This window comes from Salmo salar, chromosome ssa13, assembly GCF_905237065.1.
Source record: "Salmo salar chromosome ssa13, Ssal_v3.1, whole genome shotgun sequence".
NCBI lineage: Eukaryota > Metazoa > Chordata > Actinopteri > Salmoniformes > Salmonidae > Salmo > Salmo salar.
The window spans coordinates 95,595,694-95,616,691 of record NC_059454.1 but is presented as its reverse complement, the minus strand read 5'-3'; the positions used below and the strand labels follow the sequence as shown (position 1 = coordinate 95,616,691).

Here is a 20,998-nt window from a genome sequence, read left to right as displayed (position 1 = left end):
CAAATGCTAAAATATCTTGCGCGATATTAAACTGTATTAGTTGAGTGGCAACCTATGTAAGTTGCTAGGTTATTGTTATCTTCGCCCTGTTGTTTTACTGGAATAAAAGTAAGCTACTGGGGACAATTCATCTGCCTATATCTGCTGAACGGGGTTTACAATAGATTTGATTTTGATGTTCAAGTTCAACGTCAGCAATAGTTTTGGTAGTGTATTTTGATGTTCAAGTTCAACGTCAGCAATAGTTTTGGTAGTGTATTTTGATGTTCAAGTTCAACATCAGCAATAGTTTTGGTAGTGTATATGGTAAAAAAATATTATATACTGGGTAAAATGTATAATTTCATAATTGCGGAATCACTTTTGCGAGTCGCACTGCATGGCCAAAGCTGGAGGAGAAAAAATAGCTCACTCCAAAAAACCTTCCAAAAGGTCAAAAAAATATATATTTTGAGATGTGGGTGAAATCCAAAGTTGTGCTATATATTCATTGGGTATGTCATAGCTCATTTGTAAATGATAAATATAGATACATTACTGTCATAGCTCATTTGTAAATGATAAATATTTATACATTACTAGCTCAACCCCTTAATCTGCAAAAACAAGTTAATTGGTGGGTGATAGTGATTTCAGAAGCAAAGTGTGGGGGGGAAACAAACTAAATTGCCCCCCCTAACCTAACCTGACAGTGGGTTCGTAGATGCCTAGTGTCCTTTATGGCTCAGATCAGGTGCCTACATAGTATACACCATAGACATACACCATTTACACACGCACAAACAGAAGTCAGCTCAGACAGTTCCAGATCAGAGGCCCAGCTCATGAGCTGCATCAACAGCAGATTTGAATTTTGTGCATGAATTGTATCGCATCGATTCGTTCTCTAATCAAACCGAATCGTTTCAAACTAAAACGTATCGTTTCTGTATCGTATCAGAGCCCATGTATCTACATATGTATCGAATCTTCTTGAAAGGGAAAAATGCACATCCCCACGATATAGCCATTTTGACTTTGTGGCTGTGGTAACTAGTGGCAACCCTAGCAGAGGGGGTGGGTGAAGGGGTCCACCAATGCCTTTTATTCAATTAGCCTATATTGCTGCGCCAGCCTTGCATACATCCGATTTAAGTAAATGTTTTGTTTGTTTAAAGTTATTTATCTTATTCCAAAACTATGAAAAACAAACCGAAGCCCGCAATGCACGGGTTAAAAGGAACGCAGGTAAAGAGGTGGTTGCCAAGCTGGCTACACACGGGGAGACCTCTCTGGGCATACGAGCCAAATGTTTGTTGTTTCTGGTGTTTCTTCAAACAACGTAGTGCAAATTCTTGAACATGACTACACACACACACCAAGTTACATCGCAAAACATACGAGGATCTGAGAAATATGACATAGATTTACCTTAATTCATCGATGAACGCGTTTTTCATTTACCATCCCACCTCACAACCCTCTGTTCGCCATCTTGCCACTGCAGGCTATTTCCCTGGGAAGCCTACCCCCTGGCCCAAATTTAAATAAAAGCCAACTGAAAGGGGGAGAGGAGAAAAAGGCTTGCCTCTGCCTCAGAAATGCCAGACCATCCGCCGATGAGCAGAAGTGCCCTGAACAACCAGGATACAAACCGGATCAATTGACCAGAATCCACAAAGATTACAAACGCCTCTGACACACTGTATGTATGGGCCCCTGTCCCATGGTATTCTACAAACTCAAATATCCTTGAGCCAGGTGCTTGAAAACGACTCGATGTGAAAAACTCACTAGTAGTGATAAGAGGGTGTGGTGCAGGCTGATTATAGGTTACATGTCTCTGTCAGAAAAAGGAATACATTATTTCAAGTCTTACACCTTGCTGACATGAAGGCACAGCATTCTTTCACCCTTGTCTCATTGATTGTATGCGAATAATGTGTATTACATCTTATAGTGTGAGATAAAAATAACTGACTGAAATAGTTAGTACACCTCTATCAAATATGAATCTCTCAAAAATAAATGATTAAAAGAAACACAAGAAATACACACATTTGACAAGGTTAATAAACCATGGAAAAGTTGTTGTTTGAAAAACCATTGGTAATTAAATAATAAATACATTCTGTGTTTGAGTTAAACTGTCAATGTGTAAACATGTGACAAGGAGCAGTAAGATAAATAGATTAAACATATTAATTGTAACTAATTTCTTACTCCCTTTAGACAGTGTTATTAACACAGCAATATGAGTGGTAATTCATTGGAAATTGATTGAAAATTGTAAAAGCAATTTATAGTAAACCACACAAATATAATTTCCCTGTCCAATTACTGGGGGGTCATGTCCTTTACTGGGGAATAACAAACCACAACTAAAATCAACAACTAAAACATTTGGACTACTTAAGTGCAAATGATAACTATATTATTTTGCTATCAGACAGACTCCTGCTTCCCATGCAACAGTCAGTCAGCAATCCAGGTATGGACTTTTAGAGGCAGGCTGATGAGCTTGACTAGGGGTGCATCTCAATAGTGCATTTCAAGTATAGTAGCTTCCTCTGCTTGTATCCTCTCTCTCATGTTCTGATCTGTAAGACCTGGATGACTCTCTCCTCAGCAGTGGAGGTTGCTGAGGGAAGAACGGCTCAAAATATTGTCTGGAATGTAGTAAATGGAATGGTATCAAACATAATTTCCCTTAGCAGTGCAGCGGTTTCAGGTACTGCATCTCGGAGCTAGAGGTGTCACTACAGACCCTGGTTTGATTCCAGGCTCTATCACAACCGGCCGTGATTGGGTGTCCAATCAGAGACCATAGGGAGGCACACAATTGGCCCAGCGTCGTCCGGGTTAGGGTTTGGTCGGAGTAGGCCGTCATTGTTCTTAACTGGCTTGCCTAGTTAAATAAAGGTTAAATAAAATAAAAATTCCATTTACTCCATTCCAGCTGTTGGACTCCATTCCAGCCATCATTATGAACCAATCCGCCCCTCAGCAGCCTCCACTGCTCTCCAGCTATCCCTATGAACAGTGGGTCACAAGAAGACAAGGTGAAAAGAGGAGATGGTGACAATTCATCTTTAATTACTATCATGGACTGTGTGTGTGTGTGTGTGTGTGTGTGTGTGTGTGTGTGTGTGTGTGTGTGTGTGTGTGTTTTCTCTGCAAGGGATTATATGTTTACCAGTATGCCCCCTAGAGGACATAGCATACACTATAATAACACCCACGTCAGTATTGTCAAAAATGATGTATATACTGACAAGATACTTGTCTCTCCGCCCTAACAATAGGAGTTGTTGTCCACAAAGCTGCACGGCGGTTGACAAGCGCCCGCAAATTCATCTCTTTGGATTGGTGGATACATCTAATTATTGTAATAAAGCTTTTAATATTCGATGAGGGTTGTTGATGTCAACCGCCTGTATTCAATGTAGAGAGATGCTATGCTACTAGCCTCATGTCATTAATTTGCATAGCCATCTCCAGACAACTCTGATATAAAGTGTTTTCAAAAAGTGTCCGGGATGTTACGTGTCCTACTTATATCAGTACACTCATAACAACCTAAACATTACAAAACTTCTATTCAATTAAATAATCCTCACGTAGCAAATAAGCCATTCGATTTTTTGTTGATAAAATTTGACACTATCATTGAACTCCATACAAAAACTCCTCGCTTAGGCGAGCGAAGAAACTAAACAACGCCACCTTCTGGAGGAGGTAGATTTTTGCCCGAGTTGGGCCTCCCGCTTCACCTCTTTCTCTCTGGTATCGTCCATTGAAGTATGGCACTCGTGTAAATAACATAATTAAAAATACTTTAACGTTTTTTGGGATATCTACTGAAATACTTATATTTTTGACAACTTTTAAATTTACTCCACTACATTCCTAATGAAAATATATACTTCCTACTCCCATACATTTTCTTTCACTTCAGTCATTTTCTGACAATTGAGTACTTTTTCCACCACTGAAGTATGGTACCTACGGTATAGCATATGTTCCGTCATGGTAGTAGGCTATTGCATAGATTTTAAGGCAAAAGTTTGATTCAGTGAGAGATACATTTTTTTCACACCAAATACAAAACATACACATATGAACAACAACTTACAGACCAACTACATCACATACGAACAACAACTTACAGACCCACATAAACAAGGGCTACATCTCCTCTGCCCAGACTCGCATTGTTTATGTGGGTCTGTAAGTTGTTGTTCGTATGTGATATAGTTGGTTTACACATTCTGATGACAAAGGGAGGTTTGTTTGCACACCTTATATTGTTCCTGGTGCGTAAAACCTTTTGGGAAAAAGAAACTCCAGCACACTGGCATTCTTGTAAGCTTCAGAATGTTTTATTGATTTGGAAAATGAGCCATTCAGATTAGGCTCACCAGGGGGCATGGCACTATACAAACCATTGTTAAATATTTTGTACCATGATCTCAGTGCTGGACAAAGTACCCAATTGTCATACTTGAGTAAAAGTAAAGATACCTTAATAGTAAAAGACTCAAGTAAAATTAAATGTAATTGCTAAAATATACTTCCTTACCAAAAGTAAAAGTACAAGCATAAATCATTTCACATTCCTTATATTAAGCAAGCCAGAAGGCCTGATGTTCTTGTTTTTATTTATTTACGGATAGTCAGGGGCACACTCCAACAATCAGACATAATGTACCACGAAGCATTTGTGTTTAGTGAGTCCACCAGATCAGAAGCAGTAGGGATGACCAGAGATGCTCTCTTCATAAGTGTGTGAATTGGACCGTTTTCCTGTCCTGCTAAGCCTTCAAAATGTAACGAGTAGGCCTACTTTTGAGTGTACACCACTGCATGATTTTATTATTCCAACAGCAACCTGCTATAAATATGTTTTCAGATGTGATTACACTTTTACTATTTAAATCAAGTGACAAATAGTGGCCCATAATGTGTAGGCTTCTCCCAAACTAGGCTAAATACATTGACAAATGCTCTCATTTGACAAAATAACTTAAAGATAGTAACTCAAATCAAAATACACTTAAATTACAGTGCGTACACAGTACAGACACTGTACAGAGGTGAGAGTGAGTGGACTATTTGGATATCGCTGTGTATTCTGGGTACAGACAGTAATTCCACGATGGCGGCGAGCAGGAGGCTGCACAAGGTAAATTTCCTGATCAATCAAATTAGGATTTTCAAATATTAGATTAAAGAGAATAAAACATTCAGATTGCAAAATCTCCGATAAAATTAAAAGTGTCGTTAAATTGGTTTAATTTAGCCCCATACTGTTAGAAACCTCATGAAACTCGGTAAGCGGAAAATGAAGCTAGCTAGACGTTAGCATGCTAAGCTAACCAGCTAGCAGTTTTTTTTTGGTGATGTTTTGATGTTACCACCGGTATATTAATATGCAAGATCCGTGTATTGTTAATCTAAATTAAGTAACAATGTGTCATCAAATGTATTTAGATTAAATTCATTATTATGTCATTAATTGCATGAGGCAAGTTTAACATGATTGAACATTGTCTCAGAAAAACCTGACTAGCTAGCTAGCTAGCTAACGTTACTAGCTGGCTAGCTTGCGAACCTTAGCAAGGGAGTTAATTGTGCAATGCACAGCAGTTACCTAGTTAGCTAACAGTGTGGTTCTATGAGCAAACCAGCTAGTTAGCAACTCAGGTTAATTCCGCTTATTTTCTCAATGTGTAACCGAGGAAGCTAACCAGCTAGCCAATTACATGCATTTCCTCAGATCTGGTTTATTAGTTTTTAATTGTTTTGAATAGTCATCGAGGGAATCGAAAGCGAAATTGTAGAAACGTATTCTCTGCCAACTAGCTAAGCTAGTTGAATTTCATTCATTCGACCTCAATAAACGAGCTAGCTAGCTTTATAGCCAACAGTCACATTAGCTGACCAACACTGTGTGTAAACAATCCTCCTGTTCTCAACACTGGATGTTAACAAACTTAATCGATTAACCTAACTTTAGCTTTTTGTTTATTTGTGCTACCAGTGGTTATTTTCTCAAAACAACCGTAGGACATAGTCTACAGTCAAGCCCAGATTTATATGGAGAGAAATTAAACCAGGAAGCTGTGTGCCAATGTTTTATTGTTATGGGTGTGTTAACTGTAATGTCCTTGTGACTCTAACACACTGTAACACTACCCCCAATCTTATGATTTGTAGTGAAAGATTACCAGCCCTGGGATTTATGAGTCATTCCTCTGGTTTGGCAGAGAGCAGTGTTCTGTAGTGAGATCAGAGTGTGAGAATGCACTGGAACACTTCCTGGGTGGGTGTCTGAGGGAAGGGATGTGGCTGCTCGGCTACCGGGATGAGAGACAGACAGTTGAAGTGTCAGATATAGACTCATCCCTAGTACTCGTTGTAGTCATTCGGTCTGTGTTTACCTGTGTGATTCAGTCATTGGGCTGTTTTGGCCTATTGGACACAGCTTGTTTAATGGTTACTAAGACTCAGCCAACAGACATGTTTTATCAGTCCTTTATCTCTAGTTTGATATACACCTTTCTGCTTCCCGTAGTGGTGATGTTTATGGTTTGTGATTAACTGTCATTAATTAGCAGTACAGGAGAACTTGTTCATTATGTTTTCTCTCTCTTTTTCAGGAACTCGATGAAATCCGCAAGTCTGGAATGAAAAATTTCCGTAACATTCAAGTGGATGAAACAAATATTTTGACTTGGCAAGGCCTCATTGTTCCAGTAAGTAGCCTAGCGCCACTACGTACTACTTTCTCCAGACAGAAAACATGAACATGAGCAGAATAACAAGGAGGACCAAGGCACTCACAGCGATATTAAAATGTATTTGTTGCTGTGACATGTTCAGCAGGACTCAGTTCACCTTTTAACCAAACGTCATTCTCTCTCTTTCTCCCCTCTAAAAGGACAACCCTCCATACGATAAAGGTGCGTTCAGGATCGAGATAATCTTCCCTGCGGAGTACCCCTTCAAGCCCCCCAAGATCACGTTCAAGACGAAGATCTACCACCCCAACATCGACGAGAAGGGACAGGTGTGTCTGCCTGTGATCAGCGCAGAGAATTGGAAACCAGCCACTAAAACTGACCAAGGTACGGTGGAAAGAAGCGCACACACGCATGTAGAGCGAGACAGAGGCAATGGACACTGTGGTTTTCTTCTGTTGTTATGATTTGCAGTTTTTCATAATTTGTCATTGAAATGCTGTCTGAACCCTAACCCTCCAGTGTCCTCTCCCTCAGAGGCTCATATCTATTTGGCTGGAGAGGTTTCCATCCTGTATCCTCTGCCTGGTTATGGATTTCAATGTGTCTTTCTGACCTGTTTCTTCTGGACTTCCTCATGTCGTCATCCATTTTTACACCATTCTTACAGTCTCTTTTGTCCTGCTTGTCTCTTTGTAGTGATCCAGTCCCTGATTGCGCTGGTCAACGACCCCCAGCCAGAGCATCCTCTCAGGGCAGACCTAGCAGAGGAATACTCTAAGGACCGTAAAAAATTCTTTAAGAACGCAGAAGAGTTTACAAAGAAACATGGAGAAAAACGACCTATGGACTGAGAAAGCAAACGTGTGATTCCCTCTTCCCTTTCCTCCCTCCTCCCGGGATCCTCTCTCAACTCCTCCCTCTCTCCCCCCTTCCAAGACCACCTATACCCCCTCTGTTCTTACCCCAGCTCCTGAAAATGGCCCCTACACACGTACACACATCCTTCTAGCCACCCTCCTCCTCCTGGGGCGGTATATCTCTGCTCCACCTTGCCCTGGCTACAGGACTTTGTCGTGAATCAGGCTCGTCGGTCACCTCTGGGTGTTAGCTTGTGGCTGTTACTAACTTTCTACTGATTTCTTAAATTAAATTATAAAAGTGCCGGATTTGGGCCAGAGAGAGCAACCTGTAACAGGGAGAGGAAACAGAGATGTGGATAAAATGTTGTTCTGCTCATGATTTGTTCACAGAAGTGTATTGATTGCTGGAGCAGACCTGTATAAAGATTGTCGACTGTTTTGAAAGCTATTTGCTAAATGCTCAACTTGTGGTCTGTTTGCTAACCCTTTTCCTCTCACTCCTTCCCCTCACTAAAATATGTAACATAAAAAAACAACCCCAAAAGCAACTAAATGATAAACATTTAAAGCATCCAGGTTCAGGAGGTGTGTGACAAAATGTTTATTTTATATTTCTTTTTATTGTTTTGCTTAAGTTGCACTTTGCTCTGTGGAACTAGCTTTTATGTTCACCATAAACTTCAGTTTGTCACCAATACAATGTTCCAGATGTTATAAAAAGGAGAAGAAAAAAATGTGTGTGCACCTTGATTGAGAAATTATCATGAAATGTTTTGTTCAGCAGTTTTATGGCACTTCCTGTAAAGGTCTGACCGTGTGACAGGAAGTACCTCTCTTTACACTTTTGCCCACTTGCCTTTTCCAAGAAGGGAATCGGACTATCACATCTTGTTCCCATGGAAACTGCTTATCGTTCTTCCTCTGTGACTGGGGGGATGGCAAAACGTTTTCTGGGTTTTGAAGTGATCAGCCCTAGAAAGGCACTGCACAAATTCACTAATCTTGTACACATATTTGTCATACAAAGTGATTTGTGAATCAGATGATTAAATTGCAGAAGTTCAGTCATTTACAAATGTATTTAGTCATTCAGCAACAACCACCTGACCAGTACCAGGAGAAGAACATCTGCCATTAGGGAATAATAATGGCACTGGACCAAAACATTAGATTATTTTATTAATATATGTAATTGTAAATGAAAGTTAGCCAGTAACCAGCTAGAGGCAGGAGGCAGTTACCCATCCAGTCCACAGGGATCTGTAAACACTGAAGGGTTAGGACCAATGATGTGATGTATTGGTTGACTGCCAATGAGATGCATGCAAAGTACTGGAGACCAGTATATGTCGGTAACACTTTTTCACCACTAGAGGACGATACTTCTTTACAAGAGAAATGGAACTCCTTATCCAAAGGTCTCTGTGGGTCTTTTCAATTGTTTTTAATTTAACCTTTAACTAGGCAAGTCAGTTAAGAACAAATTCTTATTTACACTGACGGCCTACCCCGGCCAAACCATAACCCGGACGATGCTGGTTCAATTGTGTGTTGCCCAATGGGTCTATCTATACCGGGGTTCCTCAACTGGCGGCCCCCTGGCCAGGTTGTCTTATTTGGCCCCCAAAGTTTTATGAGCAAGATAAAAATAAATTGTTTATTTACATTTTTTATTGTTGGGCATAAAAGACACCAGGAGATCAGCTCCAAGTGATTTTAATTTGAGATGTGTTCCCTATTATTCCCACGCATAATACCACGTGTTCGTATACAAATCTAAGCAAGGTTTGAAATGATTGTTTTAGTCAAATATATCTATTTGGCATTCTTGCGGTCAATTTGAAGTCAAATGGTTTGTAATTATGTTCTGCGCAGATTAGTGATTCTGCGCACTGCTTTGTTCAGATCGATACCCTCACGTGTAGTAGAAACTAGTGTTGTATTTGAAGTGAATGTGGACTCAGTTTCCCATGGTCCTCTAGTCTACACCTCCATTGGAACATTTCCATTGATGTTTTCCCCAGTCTTTTACCCAAAACGCACAGACTTGTATGTTTCCATCTACGGGGTCCAGCACCCGTTTCTCACTGGGCCTTTAGCTCCGGGGGACCTGCTCTAATTTGGGGACAACGCAAGGGCCTGGGTACTTTTCAGTTGGCATTTACAATAATGGCTATAACCGTGAACTTTTAACACCTTCTCACAAAGCAACAGTCTTGAATGATGCTGAGGTTGTCGCGGAGGTTCTGTACGTCACAAGTCTTTAGTGTCACTCCTGATGGAAACACAACACTACAGCTCGCATTAACATAAAACACTGGCGAGCCACTAGTGTTACTCCTGATGGAAACACAACACTACAGCTAACATTAACATAAAACACTGGCGAGCCACTAGTGTTACTCCTGATGGAAACGCAACACTACAGCTCACATTAACATAAAACACTGGCGAGCCACTAGTGTTACTCCTGATGGAAATGCAACACTACAGCTCACATTAACATAAAACACTGGCGAGCCACTAGTGTTACTCCTGATGGAAATGCAACACTACAGCTCACATTAACATAAAACACTGGCGAGCCACTAGTGTTACTCCTGATGGAAACGCAACACTACAGCTCACATTAACATAAAACACTGGCGAGCCACTAGTGTTACTCCTGATGGAAACGCAACACTACAGCTCACATTAACATAAAACACTGGCGAGCCAATAGTGTTACTCCTGATGGAAACGCAACACTACAGCTCACATTAACATAAAACACTGGCGAGCCACTAGTGTTACTCCTGATGGAAACACAACACTACAGCTCACATTAACATAAAACACTGGCGAGCCACTAGTGTTACTCCTGATGGAAACGCAACACTACAGCTCACATTAACATAAAACACTGGCGAGCCACTAGTGTTACTCCTGATGGAAATGCAACACTACAGCTCACATTAACATAAAACACTGGCGAGCCACTAGTGTTACTCCTGATGGAAACGCAACACTACAGCTCACATTAACATAAAACACTGGCGAGCCACTAGTGTTACTCCTGATGGAAATGCAACACTACAGCTCACATTAACATAAAACACTGGCGAGCCACTAGTGTTACTCCTGATGGAAACGCAACACTACAGCTCACATTAACATAAAACACTGGCGAGCCACTAGTGTTACTCCTGATGGAAACGCAACACTACAGCTCACATTAACATAAAACACTGGCGAGCCACTAGTGTTACTCCTGATGGAAACGCAACACTACAGCTCACATTAACATAAAACACTGGCGAGCCACTAGTGTTACTCCTGATGGAAACGCAACACTACAGCTCACATTAACATAAAACACTGGCGAGCCACTAGTGTTACTCCTGATGGAAACGCAACACTACAGCTCACATTAACATAAAACACTGGCGAGCCACTAGTGTTACTCCTGATGGAAACACAACACTACAGCTCACATTAACATAAAACACTGGCGAGCCACTAGTGTTACTCCTGATGGAAACACAACACTACAGCTCACATTAACATAAAACACTGGCGAGCCACTAGTGTTACTCCTGATGGAAATGCAACACTACAGCTCACATTAACATAAAACACTGGCGAGCCACTAGTGTTACTCCTGATGGAAACACAACACTACAGCTCACATTAACATAAAACACTGGCGAGCCACTAGTGTTACTCCTGATGGAAATGCAACACTACAGCTCACATTAACATAAAACACTGGCGAGCCACTAGTGTGGGGGCAAGTCTCAATGGAAAAGCACCAAAGTGAACGGCCCGTAGGAGTTGGAGCAGCGAGGTCAGTGAGGTAACCCCTGCTGCTGACGATGAGCGACCAAGGACCATATGGTTATGGAAAAATTCATTTTTTACAGACAGCGCCACACTATTATACTGGTGTAGTATTACATAGCTTGACCATTATGTGAATTGTCCAAAGGAAAATTAACATTTTAGTAGAGCTTAATGGCAGTTGTGATATTATTAAATGGGATTTATTTTTGCTTTTATTTCAGTGGGTAGTCTAGATTCTACTATAGGACAGATCATTGTGGGATACAGATGAAGATGTATGTACGGAAACTTTCAGTAAACTACAAAAAGCTATATTCTGGTTGTTCGTCTGCATTATACCAAACCCTGTGTATTACCATGGGACAAATGTCTCCTCCTTGGCATTAGACAGAAGACTAGTGGTCAGCACACAGACCACTGCTAAAAATACGCCCACCAGATTCAGTTTCTTCTCTGACCATGTTAGTGATCACAGACCCTCTCACACCTACACACACAAACCCACTGGCACTTGCCCTCTCAGTCACGCAATGTCCAAAGCATGGAAGCAGAACATCTAGAGCAGATCTGCCACCTGGTCTTTCTGACACGCAAGAAATATGTCCTCTGTTTCTGTGGTCCCCTGACCCTCTCAGTGTAAATATAGCAGGCAGCGATTAGCTGATTATCTCCACGTCACTAAGCTGCTCCAAGTAGCCCAATTACCCTCATAGAGACAGACAGACAGACAGACAGACAGACAGACAGACAGACAGACAGACAGACAGACAGACAGACAGACAGACAGACAGACAGACAGACAGACAGACAGACAGACAGACAGACAGACAGACAGACAGACAGACAGACAGACAGAATCTACCCTTTTAAGACAGACGGACATTTTGGCACTGAGGCTCCTCCCATTCTAGTCTAGAGCCCTCAACTGCGATTTGTATTTTATCTAATTGAGACTAACCTGGATGAATAAAGGTTAGATTAGAGACATCTGTGCCAATTCTACTGGTAGTTTTCCGTTGGTGGAATTGGACTGCTGCCATGCTTCTCTCTGTTCCTCTGTCTGACCTCTAAAAGTGCTTAACTCAGGGTTAAACTCTGTTACTACAGTAAACCCATTATGGGAGATCAGCTGGTGGGAGACAGAGGCCTGCTGAGAGAAGAGACTCATTGGAGCGATTGGAGCTGTACACTGCCAGACTTCCATCTACAACAGAGCTATATATATAGTCAACTTCACAGTTAATGATGGATCTTCTACATAGTCATTACATATAAAAAGTCCAATGACATTTATGGGGAATGGAAACTTACTACAGTTATGGAAAGTCCCAGTCAGTTGTTAATTGGAAAGTTATTTAAGCTTTCCGTTAGGGTAGAACGATTAGTTGAAGGAGAAAACACAAGCTGTAATATCGCCTTGGAATCAGAGAATTAGTTGTTTTATTGATCAGAGATCAGTGGTTTTATTAGGGTTGATTTTATTGAGGTTAGTGTTACAGGTAAGACTTTCGCTCCTGGTAGAAGCTGTCCCTAACCACAGATCTAGGATCAGATTATGATACCCCCAACCCCAGCCTTAACCATCAAGGGGGATACACCAACACTTGTCCCTGGACCAGTGGAAAGACATTCTACTTCTACTTTACTCCAAATTGCTCAGTTTGGGGATGAGGAGGGATCAGGCCTAGTTCCTCTTCTTTGGCCCTCTCTAATCGCAGAGCGGGTCACTTCCTCTCAGACGTGGGGCTCAGGTGTTTCACTTTCTGAACTGGGTGATGGGAGAGGGGACCTTGATGTCCTGGCCCCTTTCCAGCTTCTTCTCACAGTCAATCAGATAGTTGACTCCATCAACCAGCAACTGGACCAGCTCCACCTATACACACGCACCGATACACACAGTTATCAGCGGTCAAGGGGAGTTTGACCCTTAGTCCAGATAGAGATGGTTTACAGTTTCCTTCAGTCATTCATTCATTCATAGAATATCGGTTCTAGTTTTACCTCAGATTTTCCCAGACGGTCGTTGTTGGAGATATCAAAGGTGTCTCCAGTTGTGGCCGAGTCAACTCCGCCTGTCCCTCTCTTCTGCAGACGCATGTTGTCCAAGATCTTACCAAAGCGAGGGTCCTGCATGGTAAGTACAGAACTTTAATAAATGCTTTGTCTAGGGAAAGAGGGGTCAATGCACAGGGACAATCCAAGTAAAAACTATGAGGAAAAGAAAAGAGAAAGAGAGAGTGTGTGTGTGTGTTACCTTGCTGAGGTTGGGCAGTCTGATGTGCACTCCAGCCCTGAGTCCAGTACCCAGGTTAGAGGGGCAGGTCAGGATGTATCCCAGGCGCTCGTTCCACATGAACTCCCAGCCTCTCTCCTGAATCAGCTTCTCCACCTAGAGGATGGGAGGCCACATTAATGATCTACTGTACATGTCCATGTATATTATAGACAAAGGGTGCCATCTACAACATGAAATGGTTCTTCAGCTATCCTCATAGGAGAACCCTTCAAAGAACACTTTTTGGTTCTAGGTAGAACCCTTTTGGGTTCCATGTAGAACCATTTTCACCCTTTCCCGTATTACCAGGAACCAAGAATTGTTCTACCTGGAACCAAAAAGGGTTCTCCTATGGGGACAGCCGAAGAGCCCTTTTGGAACCCTTTTTTAAGAGTGTATAGACAAGCATCATTAAATCACTAAGATGTGACATGTAAAGTACCTGTTGGAGTCCTCTGCAGAACCTCTCGAACACTCTCTTCATGTTTCCTCCCTTCTCCATGGAGATGACCCTGGTGTGGTCCTCCTCATTGACCCAGATCAAGAAGGTCTTCTCATTGTTGTGCCTGGAGAGAAAGAACATATTCCTAAGAATCTAGAAACATTTGTTGGTTGCATTGATTGTCAACTTCTGTGATCACAGCACACACATTTGTTTTACATTTTTTTTAAACATTTTTTGTCATTTAGCAGACACTCTTATCCAGAGCGACTTGATGCAAACACCATGCTCTACCAACTGAGCTACAGGGAAGGCTGGTTAGAGGATTCTGCTGATGAGAGCCTTGTAGACCCTACCAGAGGCCCCTGCCGTCTGGCCATGAAGACACACGTCAACAAGGGGGAGACAGGCTTGTCAAACAGGAAGTGGTCCTACAGGGGAAAGGAGAGAGAAGGAGGAGGAGGAGGAGAGGGAGGGGAAGAGGAAGAGGAGGAAGATAAGGAGGTGGTCATGGAAAGGGGAATTCAGGGCTAGGACATTGATGTAATGATACTTTGGGGAGAAGAGGACGAGAGGAGGAGGAGGAAGAGTAGTCAGAGGAAGAGACCTTTCCCAAAGGCCTCTAATGCTATGGAAACATGGTTCTGCTCTCTACTGGTCTTACCAGACGCCCCTACTCACCGATAGTACGATCTCTACAGCTATTACGATACAAGACAGTGCTACAGGCTTTTAAAGCTACAGGGACAGGGTTGGGCTCTCTACTACTCTGGCCTTACCAGTTTCTTAGTACTAAGTCTCTCTACAGGTAGTGTAGTTTTGGGGACATGGTTTGGCTCTCTACTACTCTGGTCTTACCAGATGCCCCTGGCATCAGGCCAGTCACGGGCCATGAAGGCAGAGGTCAGCAGAGGAGAGACGGGCTTGTCGAACAGGAAATGCTCCTGAGGCAACGTGAGGTTCAGAGGACAAAGGTTAATGAGACTGAAAGTTAAAGATCAAGACTAGTGTAATCTCTCCCAAAGATTACCTCTATTTCCAATCTTAATCTTAGCCGTTAGGATTAAACGCAAAGTCACCCAGTCTGTCTAGACTGAGTGGATTAACTGGGTAAGACCCTTTTTTCCATTGTGCTAAACATTCCTGAAATCATTGGTAGGCCTACCGCTGGAGAATGAAGACAAATTAGTGCGATTAAGAACCATGTCCTCAAATGAGTCGGGTCAAATAAAACTCATGAAACAATGCTGTCACTACAGTTCAGGTTCCAGTTGCACTATTTCAGCATAATCGTCACAACAATCCCTGACATTAGCATGGCAATACAAGTAGACATTATCATGGATATGAGGAATCCCATATGAAGTCAGATTATGATAATACATGTATGTACATTTTGGGATAAGAGGGGAAGAGAGACAGACAAAGAGGAAGAGAGAGAGAGAGAGAGAGAGAGAGAGAGAGAGAGAGAGAGAGAGAGAGAGAGAGAGAGAGAGAGAGAGACGGATGGACAGACCGACAGACCCACAGACAGAAAGATAGGTACATTAGATAGATAGATCGATAGATCGATAGATAGATATATACATAGATAGATAGATAGATAGATGTCCTCTGAGTGTCTCACATCAATAAGCTGCTGCTGCTCCTTCTCCGTCATGTCTCCCAGGCTGTAGTAACGTCCGGCCAGGTCCCCCTTCAGGCCGGCGAGGGCCTGGACGGTCACACGCTCTACCTCACGGCGCTCCGAGCGGGAGCAGCACGGGGGCAGGCTCAGACCACGGATACTACGGCCTGTACGCACGCGAGACGACAGAACGTATTTCTCATCAAACATACCGTTGGTGATCTGAGGAGAAGGAGGGTTATCATTAAATCGAAGAATAATGGACTATCTCATGTAGTGTGTAGAGGTTACTGTGTGTGTGTGTTACCTTGGACGCGTCCAGATCAGTGGGGTGTTTCATTGTTTTGGGGTCGTAGCCGTTGTGTCGGTCTTTGATGACGGGGTCAAAGATATCAGCAAACACCTGTAGAGGACAGGATGAACAGTTAACCAAAAGGAGATACCTCCTTCAAAATATAGAAAAACACACACAAACTCACGCACACATACAGTACCTCGTAGCTCTCCTCGTCCCCAGCCACCATGCCTACAGTCTTAATGAACGGGTGGCCAGGGTTGTCCACTCCGGTCTGGATGCACTGGTCCAGGCTCCAGTTATTAGGGGTCACCTTGTCTCTCAGCTTGCCGTAGATAGCAGGGGTCAGGGAGTGCGCCATGCAGTTATTGTGCCTCCTCAGGTCAGGATAGTCAGCGCTGGGGATGATGGGAAAAGTACTTTTCATTCGAACCATAGAGATGAAAAGATCAAAAGCTGTGCACTGTGAAGGACATTTCAAATAGGGTTTGATTATGGACACACCCCTTGCCAAGAGGGCTGCGGTTTTAGATGTAATGTGGATGTCGTTTTTTTGGACAGGTACATATTGATTGGTTGATTGATTGATTGGTTGATTGATTGAGACAAGTAGAGGAAGTTATTTTAGAGTGTTAGTGATCTGTCTAATCTGTGGCTCAAGCCTTAGTTCCTGATCTGGTCTCCTCTTGGCTCCTGTCCCTGTGTGTGTGTGTGTGTGTGTGTGTGTGTGTGTGTGTGTGTGTGTGTGTGTGTGTGTGTGTGTGTGTGTGTGTGTGTGTGTGTGTGTGTGTGTGTGTGTGTGTGTGTGTGTGTGTGTGTGTGTGTGTGTGTGTGTGTCTGTGTCTGTGTGTGTGTGTGTGTTTACTAAATGTGAATGTCAGAAAGGACAAAGGAGGTGACTGGCAACACCTATATCTACTAAGGTTTCATTCCCCGCCCCTCTACCTTTGACTTACATTTGGACTGACTGCACACTGGGTGTGAGATTATAGTTGTTCCTGTTCAATAGATGCAGCTATCCTAGGCACAACACCTGTATTCCAAATGATTTCTCCAACCTGTGTAGGTCGTCTGTATACGGCCATCCTATGTGTAGTCCACAGTCCATTAGAGGCCATGTTGTTTGTAGTCCTACCTGGGTGGATAGAGCTTCCTCCTCTCCTCAGCGGACAGGATGTTGCTGTCGGTCATCAGGTAGCCGGTTGCCATGGTGCCTGCTCCCAGGCTGGCCAACAGCACGGCCGTGTTACGGCCGGACATCATTCTTGTGAAGGAGGTCGCCATCTTGGACAGTTCAGAGGTCAGAATCAGGTCAACTGGTGGAGACATAGAGAGGAATTAGGGAAGAAGAGAGACAAGATAAAATGTACACATTTCAAAGGTTTTACTCCTTAAAAAGTCTTAAATATGTATTTATCTATGCATTAGTTTATTTCTGTGTATGTCCTTCACATCAGGTGAGCTGTGGGAAAAATCTCCTCCTAAAGAACAATACACTTCCTACCTTTAACCCTTTGGCCACTACCTTTTGTCTATCAAATACAGACTGTGGATGCTGCAGCACAAACTTACTCCATGTCCTCAGTTGAGTTACAATGCACTTCCAGTTGGTTGATTGTACTGTCTTCAATTGTATCGTAACAAGTCCATTTTTTTATGTTTTATATCTTATAGAGTAGATGTAGGTCGTAGATAACGAGCTTACAGTATGAGACGTTGGTATCAGCAGATGGCTGATTAAGCTCAGTCTCCTAAACTGGCCTCAGGATGGCCTCTTAGCAAGCACAATCTGGCCGCCACCATCAAGGAGGAGTAGGTAGGATGAAATTGCCCCTATACACTGATCTTAGGTCATCAAGATAAAATTTAATTTGGTTTTGCCCCTGCCCGAACAAGGTATTACTCTCAGTATGTCCTGTGACTAAAATCTAAAGGTGAAAGCTTGTTCTCACTGACTTGTCCTCCACCGCAGTGCAGAGGACAGAGAGAGAGGGAAAGCTGTCTTAAAATAGAGAGGTCTACTGTATATAGGTCTGTAGAGGTCTAGTAGAGGTCTAGTCACTAATCCCTGTCAGAGCGGAAACAAAAGCTGGGATTGACTTCCTGTCTTGATTATCATTCTACACATCTATTACATCATGATCTGCAGTCGTCAGTTGACTTAGTTCCATGCGATTGTTCTTCATTAAGAATACAGGAAGAGTACTATTCCATCAGATCATCAGTTGGCTGCAAAGCTAATGATCCACCCTCTCTGCACTATGATCCATATCAAGGAAACCTACATGCATATCAGTGTCTGAACACAAGGTAACATCTCTGGGTCATTTCAACTATATTGACCTAAAAGTTGTGGCTGTGTTTTCCTTGATACAGCGAGACCAGAACACACTAGGTGGCTGAGGAGTCAGAACTGCAAATAAATGATTATTTATAGAAATCTGGAGGAGAGAAACCGTGCCAGATGGGTCTAATGTCAAGACCGCTATTTCTGGAATCAAAACACCACAGGCCTCGTGTTCTGTTCTGCTCTGACATTCTGAACCGGCCTCAGTCTCTCAAGACAGGACACAGGCCAAGACAAAGACAGGGGGAGGAGAAAGGAGGAAAGAGAGAGACACACACACAGCGAGAAAGAGATACAGAGAGAGTTATCGAGAGACAGAGAAAGAGATTGAGAGATAAGTGAGAGACAGAAAGAGAGAGATGAGGGAGAGATGGAAAATAAGAGGTGTAAAAGGAGATGAACACAGAGACGTAGGAAGAGAAAGGGGGGCTACAGCCCTGACAGCAAAGACCAGTGAATCAGTGATAAGGTTATGTCAGAAACAGCAACTTTCTGGTATGACAGGCCTATATGGTGGTTTAAAGGCAGCCATCAGTCAGTCACATTGGATTGTAATGCTTTAAAGCCAGGATTACTACAGATCTAGGATCAGTTTATTATCCTCCCAATCCTAACCATCAGGGGGAGAAACGTAAAACTGACCTTAGATCACTGTTGAGAAGCAACTTTCATCCGTACTAGCCATACGGAGAGGAGTGTTAACACTGTCACACTTAATTGAATTCATTGTATTTTTTCTTTTTTTTCTTTGGGGGAGGGACTGTGGGAGGGGTCTCGAGGGACAGCTATTGGGGAACTGTGGGGGGATCTTGGAGGGTTTGGGTTTCACAAGATTGTGATCATGAAAAAGGAAACTATGACATATATTGTAAATCACTATCATCCACACGCACCCTCACAGATAAGGATGGCTCTGTTGCTGAAAGACTGATACATGTTTGATAGTGTCTTGATGCTGTATTGTTTGTCCTTCATGTTCTAATACTTTTATGTTACCCCTTCCTTGTGTTTTTTTGTAATAAATAATATAAAAAAACAAAAAAACATTGTCACACTGCTTGAGTATTTAATATGTGGGGATGTAGCTAACAGACATAATACTACTTTGTAAAGCTCTCAAAATGATGCATTATCTCGAGTCAGGAAGCAGTTACTGACAGTTAATAATGTATATAAGGATTAAGTATCACTATGAACATGCTCTGCTGTCCTTGGGAACGTCAGACTAGAACAGGGTTCTCCAACCCTGTTCCTGGAGAGCTACCTACCATTCTGTAGGTTTTCACTCCAACCCTGTTCCTGGAGAGCTACCTACCATTCTGTAGGTTTTCATTCCAACCCTGTTCCTGGAGAGCTACCTACCATTCTGTAGGTTTTCATTCCAACCCTGTTCCTGGAGAGCTACCTACCATTCTGTAGGTTTTCATTCCAACCCTAATCTAGCGCACCTGATTGTAATAATTAGCTGGTTGATAAAATGAATCAAGTTAGTTACAACTGGGGTTGGAGTGAAAACCTACAGGGGGGTAGCTCTCCGAGAACAGGGTTGGAGAGCCCTGGACTAGACTATGTAGACCAGTCTACATTCCAACACCAAAAGGCTTCTGTTCTGTCCATTAAATATCATGCCAGTCTTACAATGATAGTGACTACATCAGCAAAATCTTATTAAAATATGCAGAAGGAAACTTTAACTTCAAGCGTCCTTAGTTCTCAAGGTGGGAGGGAGGGACTCTCACCAAAGTCATTTCGATTTGAACAACTACTTGGCTTCATCTACAATTTAAAATGTATCAAGTATCTAATTTAAAACAGTTTTTTAATATCCCCCCTTCCAGAATGAATGAGAGATAGAGGAGAGCTATAGAGAGGAAACATAGAGTGTACAGTACCTGTTTCACTGCCGGTATCCCTCCCTGCTATAGAATCCTCTTTCAGGAGTCTTTTTCTCTATTTCTCATCCCACACTCCGCCCACTAATGTGGGATTAGGACCTGTGCTTTAAACCAATTAAAAATTCAGAATGTACGCTGTGGGCCAATGGGGAGATAAGAACCTGTGCTGCTGACCAATCATATTTTTATTCCTGGTGCAACACCTTGGACGGTCCTTGCTCTGCTGTCTGTCTTGACCTTGATCTTTCCTTAATCTTTACTAGAGGTACCCCCCCCCCCCACACAATGGAAATACAATCCATTGTGAATTCATGAAACATATTTTGACAGGCTATATCATATACTTTTATCACGTCAGTGCATCTGTTAGATACTAATGCATATAACAGAGGGATTTGATCAATTAGAGGCACGTGTGACAGTGAAATCATTGTTGAAATAGGCTACTATGAAAGACAGAAATAATGGGAAGTCGAATGAGAGATCAAAATATGATTTTTATTTGTCAAATGCACCGAATACAATAGGTGTAGTAGACCTTACCGTGAAATGCAGATGGCTAATCATGCTCTGTTGGAAGACCCTGTGTTTTGCAGAGAGTGTGTTTTTAGAAACAGGTGGGACTTTTGCAGAAAGTACAGACTGGCTCATCAGATATAGATTAACAAAACACATTTCATAAGATTTTTGCTAGTATTTAAGACCTACAT

The 20,998-nt window shown here is 42.3% G+C and overlaps 3 protein-coding genes across 4 annotated transcripts in view; 1 reads left to right on the top strand and 2 right to left on the bottom strand.

Moving 5' to 3' along the window:
* The window catches only part of LOC106568268 (hypermethylated in cancer 2 protein), a 28,343-nt gene extending 26,603 nt beyond the window's left edge, over window positions 1–1,740 (bottom strand). Inside the window, exon 1 of the mRNA XM_014138441.2 lies at window positions 1,411–1,740. The gene's annotated coding sequence lies outside the window, so the exon portion shown is untranslated. The remainder of the gene's footprint in view (window positions 1–1,410) is intronic.
* A 3,300-nt stretch (window positions 1,741–5,040) lies between these two features.
* On the top strand, window positions 5,041–8,649 carry ub2l3 (Ubiquitin-conjugating enzyme E2 L3). Of its 2 annotated transcripts, NM_001141284.2 has the most exon segments (5): window positions 5,116–5,164; window positions 6,642–6,737; window positions 6,923–7,109; window positions 7,422–7,635; window positions 7,743–8,309. In NM_001141284.2, coding segments are annotated over 4 exon segments (465 nt in total). In that variant the 5' UTR covers window positions 5,116–5,137; the 3' UTR covers window positions 7,577–7,635; window positions 7,743–8,309.
* Window positions 8,650–12,824: 4,175 nt separating this feature from the next.
* LOC106568267 (creatine kinase S-type, mitochondrial-like) lies at window positions 12,825–20,499 on the bottom strand. The gene is made up of 10 exons (XM_014138440.2): window positions 20,286–20,499; window positions 17,182–17,362; window positions 16,246–16,444; window positions 16,059–16,154; window positions 15,752–15,973; window positions 14,983–15,068; window positions 14,125–14,248; window positions 13,662–13,796; window positions 13,409–13,534; window positions 12,825–13,280 (listed from the first exon to the last, which is right to left on the bottom strand). Exons 2-10 carry the CDS (start codon window positions 17,328–17,330, stop codon window positions 13,164–13,166), a joined length of 1,254 nt encoding a protein of 417 aa, XP_013993915.1. The 5' UTR covers window positions 17,331–17,362; window positions 20,286–20,499; the 3' UTR covers window positions 12,825–13,163.
* Between the last annotated feature and the right edge of the window lie 499 nt (window positions 20,500–20,998).